General features: G+C 54.9%; 1 protein-coding gene across 1 annotated transcript; it reads right to left on the bottom strand.

The window, feature by feature from the left end:
* Positions 1-87: 87 nt before the first annotated feature.
* Positions 88-8,343, bottom strand: CNN2 (calponin 2). The gene is made up of 7 exons (XM_061151191.1): positions 8,187-8,343; positions 3,629-3,750; positions 3,076-3,142; positions 2,831-2,968; positions 1,806-1,922; positions 1,537-1,683; positions 88-1,085 (listed from the first exon to the last, which is right to left on the bottom strand). Exons 1-7 carry the CDS (start codon positions 8,247-8,249, stop codon positions 810-812), a joined length of 930 nt encoding a protein of 309 aa, XP_061007174.1. The 5' UTR covers positions 8,250-8,343; the 3' UTR covers positions 88-809.
* Between the last annotated feature and the right edge of the window lie 2,793 nt (positions 8,344-11,136).

The raw sequence follows: 11,136 nt of genomic DNA, 5'->3' as shown, positions 1-11,136 counted from the left end.
TCCTTTGCCCCACCCTGGAGGCCCCAGAGGGAATCCAAGCCAGGCATCACCCCCAGGTTGTCTTGGACACCAGCTCCAACACCTTCATTTCCAAAAAGAGGTTTTATTTACTTTGGTCCACAGTTGGTATTTTCACATTATTTCTTGGTCCTCGGGCTCCTGGGCAGAGGCTGGTCCCTGTGGGGGCCTCTGGGTAGGGGTCCCTGTGCAGTACTTGGTGAGGGAGTGGGGACAAGTGTGGGGGGTGGGGGCTGGCTTTGTCTCAAGCACTCAGAACTCCACTGTCCTGCCTGGGCCTCAGTGTCCCCACTGGGCCCCTGGGAGAGCCCAGGATTGGTGGTCTGAGAGTCCTAGGGAAATCCATGAGGCCTAAAATATTTTGGGACTGTGGCCTGACCTTCTTTCAGCATCCCCCCCACCCCCCGCCACCATTCCCCTGAACAAAAAGTATTCTCATTTCATTAAAACAGCCTGAAACTTCTGTGGGTACAGAAACCACAAACTGATCGGCAGAAAAAAGAGAAGCAGGGAAGATGTAACCGGAAACCACTTGGGGCCAGTTCCCCTCCCTGCCTGGGTTTCTTCTTCCCCCTAACAGCTTGGCCCAAAGTCTACTGGGAAACCTGATGCCTAGAGCTGCCCTGATGGGGACCCCCCACCCCACATGCATCTGGATATGGCCTTCACCCCTTTCCCCCAGAATCTCACCTGGCAGCATTCAGACATGTAGAAAAACAAGACAAAAAACACAGAAAGACCCAAAAACCCAGATGGGGCAATGATGTGGGGAGATGGCCTGCACGGGTGTCTCAGTAGCCTGCCTCCTCCTGGTAGTAGGGAGGGCACTCTGAGGGCTCCCCTGGGCCTGGGCCATCTCCAGCAGCTGCTGGAGCCCCATCGGCCACTGGGCCTTGAGGGCAGTACTTGGGGTCGTATATCTGCCGGCCCAGGCCAAACACCTGACCACTCTGGTTGGCACCCTGTGTGTAGCCCATCTGCAGGGACATAGAGGAATTATCACATTTGTCTGTCCCCAGCTTTGTGTCGTAAATGTGCCTCCGGGTCCCTGGAGCCGTCATGCCCACCTGGAGAGAGAGAGGAGGCGTCAGGGAGGGAAGAGGAGAAACAGAACCCCCAGAGGAGAACTTCCCACACACCTTTTCCCACCTCCATGTGTGCACTCACAGTGGGCATTCCTTTTGTACAGATCCTTCCTAGCCCTGCTCAGAACCCTCTCTTTTCTGACTCTGTGTTGAGTCGATCTGACATTTGGGTCCAGACTCCCTGCCAGCCAGGAAGCTCCCTGGGCTGGGGCTCAGGGCTGACACAGACCTGAATGCTCCAAAATCATCACACTGATACATCAACACAGCAGGAGAAGTGATGACTGCAGGATCTAAAAATATTGGATGGGCCTCTGGGCATCCAACTTTGAGGGAAACTGAGGCACAGAGCTGGATGATAACTTCCTTGGGGACACACAGCAAGCTGAGGTAGAGTCAGAGCAGGGAGTCTGGGGGAACTGGGGCAGCCCACCTGGCTGGCACACTTGTTTGTGCCCATCTGGAGGCTGATGGTCGAGTGGTCCATGGGGGGCAGGATATGGTTTTTGGGGTCGTACAGATGCCGTCTGGTACCATAAGCTGTCATGCCGGACTGGCTGGCACATTTGTTGGTGCCCATCTGCAGGGAAACAGGAAAGGTCAGGCTGCCCCCACAAAGCCTCCAGACCCTGCCCGGAAATTGAGGAGCCACCGGAAGCCCACCACCCATGTGCTCTGATGCTGGAGCAGCCAGGTGCCCACCTGGAGCCCGATGACGCACTGGCCCGCCTTCATGGTGGCATCATCAAAGTTTCGTTCCTGCTTCTCCGAGTATTTGACGCCAATGTCCACACCACTCTGTAGCCCCTTTGTCTTGGCCTGGGGAGAAAGTGGGGAGGGAGTATCATGGTTGGGGCAGCCAGGTCCCAGGTATCCAAGTCCAGAGAAGGCCCGGTGTTCCGGCTGCAACCTGGCCTTGTACAATCCACCCAGCACTGTGGACTCAACGGCTTTCCCTGACCCCTGGCTTTCCCTTCCCAGGCAACAGCATCCCCACCCTTCCAGCTGCACAGGCCAAGGACTGTGGGGGGTATCCTCACCTCCCATCTCTCTCACCTTTCATCACCTCCTTCTACCCAGCCCCAGCCACCATCTCTCCCCCACACCTGTCTCCTACTCCTCACTGGTCTCCCAGCCTCACTGCCCACGTAGCAGCCACAGGAGGTTCAAAACACAATTTACCTGACACAACCCCCCCGCTTCATCCCCATGGCAGAAGCTCGCTGTTCCCTCCTCCTGAAATGTTGTTCCAGCCTGCCCTGGTCTCAGTTTTAGACTCTAGATGTCAGCATCATGCTTTCTTCTCTTTCAAGGGGCTTCTTGCAATTTATAATTTGTAGAGCAATGATTTGAAGAGCAAACGCTAATGTGAACTCTGGGTGTAGCAAGGTGCCTGTGGAGGGTCACTGACTTCATGAGAAGTGGGGGAGCTTGTGCAGGAGTGGGGCCATGGGAAGTCTCCGTACTTTCCACTCTGTTTTGTTGTGAACCTAAAAATGCTCTAACACATAAATTTTTAAAAAATAATTTTAAAAAATAGATTCATTCATTGCCTATGCATAAAGGGGTGGACTGTGTCTGCCTTGGTCACCCTTGAATCCAAAGTGCTGGGCGCCTCATGAGTGCTCAGTAATCTTTGTAAAAGAATGAATGAAGAGCATCTGAAAAATCTCTGCCTGGATTGCTGTGTGACTTTGGGCAGGTTGCTGACCCTCTCTGAGCCTCACCTTCCCAGCCAGGGCAAGAAGAGACACCTGCACCTGAGTCAAGTTTCCACTTTCAAACAGGTCGTTAGCCTCGAACAGGTCGACAGGATTCATGCCGTAGCTCACCATGGCCTTGATGAAATTGGAGAGGTTTTCTAGCTGGGAGGAGGCAAGAGAAGGATGGTGAGGGGCCTTGGTCTCCCCACCTGTCAGATAGGGTCTGCCAGCCCCGTTCTGGTTCCATCTCCCTCCCCCTGGTGCCTCACCTGGTGCCAGTTCTGCATGGAGCGGTTGATCTTAGGGATTGAGCCTGGCTGCAGTTTATTCATGAGTCTGAGGAGGATACATGGGGTGGGGGTAAAAGGGGAATCTCCATTAGTGTAGGGGAACCTCAGAGACCCAAGACTTATTCACAACTTCCTGGCCACCCTCTCTCTGGGCCTAAGTTTCCCCTATTACAATCCAGTCTCCACCCACCAAAGAAACAAAGATGCCAAAGAATGACAACAACCAGTGCTGGGAATGCAATTCAGAATCACTGAGCTATCCAGTGATTCTGGGAATTTCCATGAAGATTTTTCAGGTGCAAACCACGGAATGTTTGAACCACAGCTGAATTAGGGGCAGCAAAGAAAGGCCTCCAGAAACCTTAAGGCTCTCCTAAGAGAATGCTCCCTGTTAAAGATCAAAGCAGTAACACAGGAAAAAGAAGAGCAAGACCAGACACTCATCAAGAAAAAGCAAGCAGGAGTCACACACAGCATGACCTCATCATGCATAGCAGTCATGGTGATGAGCACAGTAGACCCACGCACTCACGTGCACAATATGATCCCATCCTTCAGACCCTTCTGGAAGTCTGGGCCAATGGAGAGGCCAGTGAGTCCCTCAATCCAGCTTCGGAGCTCCGCCTCCTTCTGAGGGTCATATTTGGACTGCAGCTGGACGGGTAGAGGGCACAGGGTTGGGGTGAGCCCAGTGAAGCTCCTCATGAGGCAAGACCCAGTGTTTCGGGAAAGAAGAAACAGAGTAGCCAGGAGATCCCCACACCACTGGAGGAGACTCTTCCTTTTCCCATCAGCACAGATAAACTCCAGTCTCTCACTGATAAACATAGGGGCTAATCTACTTTCAATGGTGCTAACCTCCCAGGACAGCCAACATGACCCTGCCACCACCCCCCACCTAAAGGATCTGCCTCCGTGCCCGCCACCTCCCTGGTCTCCCAGCACTAGATACTGGCCTTTTTCTGTTGTTTTTAAATTATGGTGAGAAACATATAACATGTACCACTCAAAGGCTCATAAATCAGTGACATTCAGTGCATTCACGAGGTTGTGCAACCATCATCTGTTTGGTTCCAGAACATTCCATCACCTCCAAAGTAAGCCCATCCCTATTAGCTCTCCCCGCCTCCCCCGCCTCTGACAAGCAGAAACCCACTCTCTGTGTCTGTGGATCTACCTGTTCTGACCATTTCCCATCAGTGGAATCACACCCTGTGTGTCCTTCTGTGTCTGCTTCTCACTAAGTATCGTGTTCTCAGGGTCCATCCATACGGAGCCAGTGTCAGGGCTCCACTCCTTTTTTTTATATAATTTTATTTGTTTGGCTGTGCTGAATCTTCATTGCTGTGCCTGCTTTTCTCTAGTCATGGCCAGTGTGGGCTTCTCATTGCAGTGGCTTCTCTTGTGGAGCACGGGCTCTAGGGTGACTGACCTTCAGTAGTTGCAGCTCCTCGGCTCTAGAGCATAGGCTCAATAGTTTTGGTGCACAGGCTTAGTTGCTTCGTGGCATGTGGGATCCTCCCAAATCAGGGATTGAATCTGTGTCTCCTGCATTGGTAGGCAGATTCGTCACCACTGAGCCACCAGGGAAGCCCTTCACCCCTTTTTCTGACTAAGTGATGCTCCTGTGTGTGGAAGGACCACACTGTGCTTATCCATTAACCTACTGATGGATATTTAGGTCACTTCCATCTTTTGGCTCTTGTGAGTCAAGCTGCTATAAACATCCATTTGTAAGTTTTATTTGAAAACCTGTTTTCAGTTCTTCAGGGTATATACCAGGGAGTAGAAATGTTTGGTCACATGATAATTCTACCTTTACTTTGGAACTGCTGAACCTTTCTCTGCTCCTTGAACTGGCCACACTAGCGGCTACCTCAGGGCCTTTGCACATGCTGCCACCTTGGACTCATGTTTGCACAGGTCCCTCCTTTCAATCCAGTTGTAGCTTGAGGGTTACCTCCTTGGAAAGATCTTTCCTGACCACCTGGCTGTGATGACCCTCTGCATCCCCACCCCCAGTCCTTATTATCTTCTTTTTAAAACAATATTTATTTGGCTTGGCTGTTGTGGCAAACAACAATATTTATTTATTTGGCTTGGCTGTTGCGGCACACATGATCTTTACTTGTGGCATGTGGACTCTGAAGTTTCAGCATGTGCAATCTAGTTCCCTGACCAGGAACTGAACCCAGGCCTCCTGCACTGGGAGTGTGGGGTCCTAGCCACAGGACCACCAGGGAAGTCCCTGCTTTATCTTCTTTCTAGCTTTTTCTACCTTTTGCGGTATGCTCTGTCTCCTAGCTGATGGTCCAAGCTCACGACAAGCGACAAGAGGTACGGCCCAACTCAGGCTCTCTCTCAGTAAGGAGGCTCATGCTCCCCCATCAGATACAGCACTGGCTGCCCCCAGGGCAGTATCCCACAGCATCCAGGGAGGCCCAGGACAGGGTGCGTGTGTGTGCAGCCCCAGGGCACCTCCCTGGAGGGGTGGTAAAAACCTGAGGCCCTGGCTGCCCAGCTGGGTGGGCTTCTGCCCAGATCCTGTGTGTGTGCGCTCCGTTGCTTCAGTTGTGTCCAACTCTTTGCGACCCCATGAGCCACAGCCCACCAGGCTCCTCTGTCCACGGGATTCTCCAGGCAAGAATACCGGAGGGCTCTCCTCTAGGGGATCTTCCCAACCTAGGGATCAAACCTGTGTCTTTTATGTCTCTTGCATTGGCAGGCGGGTTCTTTACCAGTAGCACCACCTGGGAAGCCCCAACCCCAGACCCCTCTTCACCTCTACTCACTCTGTGCCCACCTCGCTCTGTCCTCCACACCCACTAGGGACAAGGACTCAGAGTTGCCCTTGCAGCCCCCACCTCCTCAATGACCATGGACAGGTTTCACCTCATGCCTCTGTCTCCCCAGCTATGTTTGAATGGTCTTCATAAGGCTTTCCAGACCTGGGCTCCTCTTCCTGCTTCCTGCATTTAAACCCCTAGACATGGGATCAGGGCTGAGCTGCTCAGAGTGCAGGGGAGACAAAGGCGGGAGCCTGGCCTGTGAACCTGATCTGTCCAGCCCACTCCCTCCTCGGATCTCCTCTGTCTCCTGTCTCTGGTTCCCACGCCCGGCAGAAGGGTGGGGGGGGGGGGGGGATGTTATTAGGATCGCTGAACTTGAAGCAGCCAGGCTGGTCTGGACCTCTGGCCTGCCTGCCCAGCTGGGCCCCGTCCTCATCCTCGACAGCTCGCTGGGGCTGGGGCCAGGGAGGGTCCCGGGCAGGGGTGCTTGGCCCAGCCCCGCCCACTAGGCCGCCTTCCACCCTGCTGCCCAGCTGGCCTTCAGCGCATTCCTCCCCACCGCAAACTGCCAGGAATGCAGCCGCTGCCTCCCTGCTAAATCAGGACCAGCTGTTCCCAGCGGTCCAGACCCCCCAGCCAGCCGGAGATCTCAGGGGTACGCACTGGACCTCAGCCTGCCTGTACGCCATCCAGCAGTAGGACTGAAGCCAGGGGTGGGGAGCAGGGGGTCTTCCTCCTCTCAAAGTGGACGGTCTAGAAACCACAGGAACCTGGTTTCCAATTGAGGTGGGGCCCCGAGGTGACTCCGGTGAGCGGGTGGGGGCCCCGCCCATTCTCCAGGCCCGAAGACTGAGGACTGGTCACAAGGAGCTTCTGACCTCATCCCCCACAGGGCAGGTAACAACCTGCCTCCATCCCACTCCATCGCAGGAAGCTGCCCCCACCCCGCTGGGGTGATGTGCCCTCACCCACTTCCTGCTGCTTCGGGGGAGATGCCTGGCTGCCCAGGAAGGCTGCTGGCCATCGGACACTGCCTATGCCAAGTCTGGGTTCGAGTCCTGACCCTGCCTCTGATCTGTTACGTGGGTCTGGGCCGTCTGAGCGATGTCTCTGAACTCCATGTGCTAAGCAGGAATCTCAGAGGGTCTCGGCTGGGTGGGGACTGTCAACACTCTGCTCCCCACCAAGGCGTTACTGCTGGAGTGTGGAATTGTGTGTTCAAGAGGGAATAGATGGGGAGCTTGCTGGGTGACCATGCTCGGATCCTGGGCTTCCCAAATAGGCTGCAGGGAGGTTCCTAGGAACTCACAGAGTTGAGATGTGGAAACTCTCCCTCTGGTCTGATGACCTGGCACGGGCCTGGGGGCCGGCAGGGCTGTGTCCCCAGTGTGCCCAGGCAAGCTCCCGTCAGCCGCCTTCCTGGGGCCACATTCCCAGGTGCCTGGTGACAGTGTGCCTAGGGGGTGGACAGGGATGACAAACTCCCCTCCAGCTGGAAAACCCTTGTGTGTCGGGCTTAGGACCTCTCCTCCCGCCCTCTGGGACAGGGATCACTCTCTGCTCCTGTTTCCTTGGATGCGCCGAACCTGCTGTGTGACCTTGCAGAAGTCCTGCCCTCCTGGACTGGAACCAAAAGCACTTTCTGAAAAAGAAGAGTGCCCCACCTCCCAACATCCTAGCCTGCGTTTTCAAGTTACAAAACCCACATGCTAGGGTCACATTCAGGGACTGGGGACCTCTTTGCTATTTCTTTAAGTATGTCAGATGGTGACAAAGAGACTGGGGAAGGTAGGCCCCCTGATTCCAACTCCCCCCCACCCACCCAGTGCCCCACCTCCCAGGTGTAAGAAGTCGGGAAATTCTTTTGGGGGGCCACACCCTTCTCAAAAACACCTGGCCCGCCCCCTTCCTTCCCCGAAGTTTTAAGTGGTCCAAAAGCAGAAGTGGGGGAGGGGATGAGAAAGGGCCGCTGGGGTTGCCTCTAGACCTTCTCTCGCCTTGAAGGGCTGGAGGGGCCCAGGGCTGGGGGGTTCAGAGCGGTGGGCGGGGGACTTCAGACGAGTCGGGGCTGAGGGAGCAGGGCTGAGTAAAGGGTTGGACCCAACCGCTCCTAGATGTTGGGGGGTGCCAGAGCACAGACCTCACTGTTCCCCCAGAGTTTAGGGAACGTCAGAGACACCCTCAGAGTTTCGGGAGAGGAGGGCCGCCCCCGATGCCCGCGGAGCCCAGCGGGGCGCCCGCCCTGCAGCCGCGGAGGGTGCGACGGGCTGGGCTGGCGGAGAGGGCGCTCCCCTCACTCACCCGGTTCTTGACCTCGGCCGAGAGCCCGTAAGAGGGCCCCTTGTTGAACTGCGTGGAGCTCATGGCTGGCGGGCGCGGCGCCGCGGGACGGGACGGACGGACCGACGGCCGGGCTGGCGGGCGAGCGGACAGGGGACGCGGACCCAGCGCCCCGCCCCCACCGCTGATTGGCGCGGGGCGCACATGTCCTTATAAGGCTGCGCCGCGCCGGATTCCTGAGGCCGCGGGCTTCCTGAGCCCCTGAACCGCCCGACCCCCGCCCCGCCCCCTCGGAACCCCCGGGAGACTGAGGCCGGGAGGGACGGGGCCCCGCACCACGGAGACCCCTCCGGCACCCCCTCCTACTCAGTGCTGGGATCTCCCGGGCGGCTCTCCCCATGCTTTCTGGGCCTCAACTAACCTTTCTACATGATGATGGTACGGGGTAAGTGGTTGAATGGGACCCTAATTCCCTTTGGACACTAATGTTGGGGGGGGGTGCAGGGGAACTCTTTCTTTGATGCTTAGAGGCGCCTCCCAGTCTAGGTCCGCTTCTGGAAACCCTCCTAGCTGGGTGGTAAGCAAGTGAACTAGGACAGGCTCTTCAGTGGAGGGGGCCATTGGCGCTGGGGCTTTGATGTAGGAGTAGGAGTTTGCCAGTCCAAAGGGTATTGTTTGTCCTGGCAGAACAAAAAATGCAAAGACTTGGAGGGACCATCAGTGGTTGAAAGTGTGCAGAGATCAATCAGATAGGTTGGGGAAGTGGGGGATGAGAAGGGACCCTAGATTCTGGGTTGGGGGATGGTGGGAATGGGGAGGAGATGGAACAGCAGAGAGTTGAAGTCAGGAGATGCCTTAGGGGTAGAGTTGAGGACGCCAAGGGAACCAAGCCAGGCACACACTTGGCACTCAATACATGCTGCCTGCTTGTACAGATAAATCAATATTAAATTAATAAAGGAATAAATTTCACTTTTTCAGTAACATTCATTCACACACCTATTTACTTATTCATCAAAAGCTCTATGACAGGGCCTCTGGGCGAATCCCTTGCTAGGCTATACTGGCTCCCAGGAGACCATGGCTCTGGCCCTGCCCATCCCTGCCAAGACAGACCCTGGCATAGATACTCCCACCCATGTGAGCAGGTACAGGACAGAGAGGTGTCTGGGGTGGAGGAACCCCAGGAGTGAGTGGGTGCTCCCCTGGAGGGGTAAAAGAAAGAGGCATGTAAGAGTGGGCATGGGAAGTGGGGTTTTGAAGCATAAGTAGGAGTTTGAAACATTTGACAAATGATCTGTGAGGGCTTAGAGATTACTCACTCTGCCCTTCCCGGGAATACCCCTCCCCAGTGCCCCACTCTCTCGATGTCTATTGACTCTTTCCTTGACTATGCATCTCCTATTCTATGTGAAGGCTCCTTTCTTCCGGGCTCAAGTTCGAGCTGGGTGGTCTTGGGTGAGTCCCTTCCCATCCGGATCTCAGTTTCATCATTTGTGAAAAAGGGACCAGTGCTCAACGAGACAGTGCGGCTGAGTGTGGGAACAGGGTGGTTTCTCAGTGTCTAGGTGGGGAGTTGTTTGGGTAGGGGCTGCGCTGGTGGACTCCTTGCAGATTCCACAGGGGGTGGGTAGGACCAGGGCACTGTGGGGGCTGGCAGTAGTGGGAAGGAGACTTGAGCCAGCCTGGTGGGCTATAGCCCATGGGATAGCAAGGAGTTGGACACAACTGAACAACTGAGAACACACTATATTCTTAGCCTCCTGAAACCCAGAAATTCAGGTCAGACATCTGAGAATTCAAAACCCTGAGGTTCCAAAAGCTTAGAATATTATAATTTGAGAAACTTCCCCCAGGACCTGAGGCTTACAGAACTATGTGGTTCTGTGTAATCTTACAACCTCAGTGGGCCCCACCTGGGTTCAAATTCCCTGTCAGCTGAGATAAAGGCATGTCAAAATCTCAGGAATTTTGGCTCAGCCTCGGAACCTAGCCAGGAGGCCTGGGGCCTCTGCAGTTGCCCTACAGCCTTGAACGCTGGCACTCATCTCTCTGTCCAGGACTGACCCTGGGGACACTGTGGGGGTAGGAGGGCTGTGGAGTGATGCAGGCTCACTGGGGACAGATTCAGGTACTCTGGGATGGGGGCCACGGCTGGATGACCTGGGGTTGCAGGAAACCCTGGAGCCTCAGCCTTGGGTGCTGGGCCCCAGGGTCTGAGTGGGTGGGCACAGGGGCTGCAGGTGCGGTGAGGGCCTTCTGGGCTTTGCATGAGACCCCAGGGGTCCTATGCACCAAATGATGCAGTGACAAGAAAACAATGATAGTTACAGTAAAAATGACAAGCCTGTTAACCGAGGTCAGCATCTCCCTTGCTCACAATCTGCCAAGCTCCCTATCACCCCTCAAAAAAGGCGTCTCCAGGTCCCCAGGTCTCCCTGGCTCACTGTGCTCCAGAGGCATGGGGCTTCTCCTCGCTCTGCCTCCAATAATCAGCTACAGGCTTACCTCAGGGCCTTTGCTCCCACAGTGCTCTCTACCTGAAACTCTTTCCACCCTGCTTGTTCACTGTCTGCCTTCTAGAACCTTCTCAGTGAGCACTAACCAGGACTCCCAGTCCCAATGCCACTCACACATCCCATTCAGGTCCCAAGTGACACTCACAGCATCCTGTGAGATCCAGCCATCTTCTGAAGTCCCCAACAGAAGACAAACCCAAACCAAAAAAAAACAGCAGAAACCAGCACAACATTGTAAAACAGTTATCCTCCAATTAAAAACAAATAAAATAAAGTAAAATAAAGTCTCTGACTGTTCCCAGAAGTGCGGATTCTGGTCCTTCTCCATATCTTTGTCTTAGATTTAGAACTGTTTCCCCTCATTTTCCTTTTTTGTGACAGTAACTTTCATTTGCTCCCCTGAGTCGAGTGTCTCCCTAACGTGGAGTGAGTGCTAGACAGGGATTACCAGT

The sequence above is a fragment of the Dama dama genome, chromosome 9, assembly GCF_033118175.1.
Source record: "Dama dama isolate Ldn47 chromosome 9, ASM3311817v1, whole genome shotgun sequence".
Taxonomy (NCBI): Eukaryota; Metazoa; Chordata; class Mammalia; order Artiodactyla; family Cervidae; genus Dama; species Dama dama.
The sequence above is the reverse complement of the archived record's forward strand: the minus strand, read 5'-3'. Positions and strand labels throughout refer to the sequence as shown.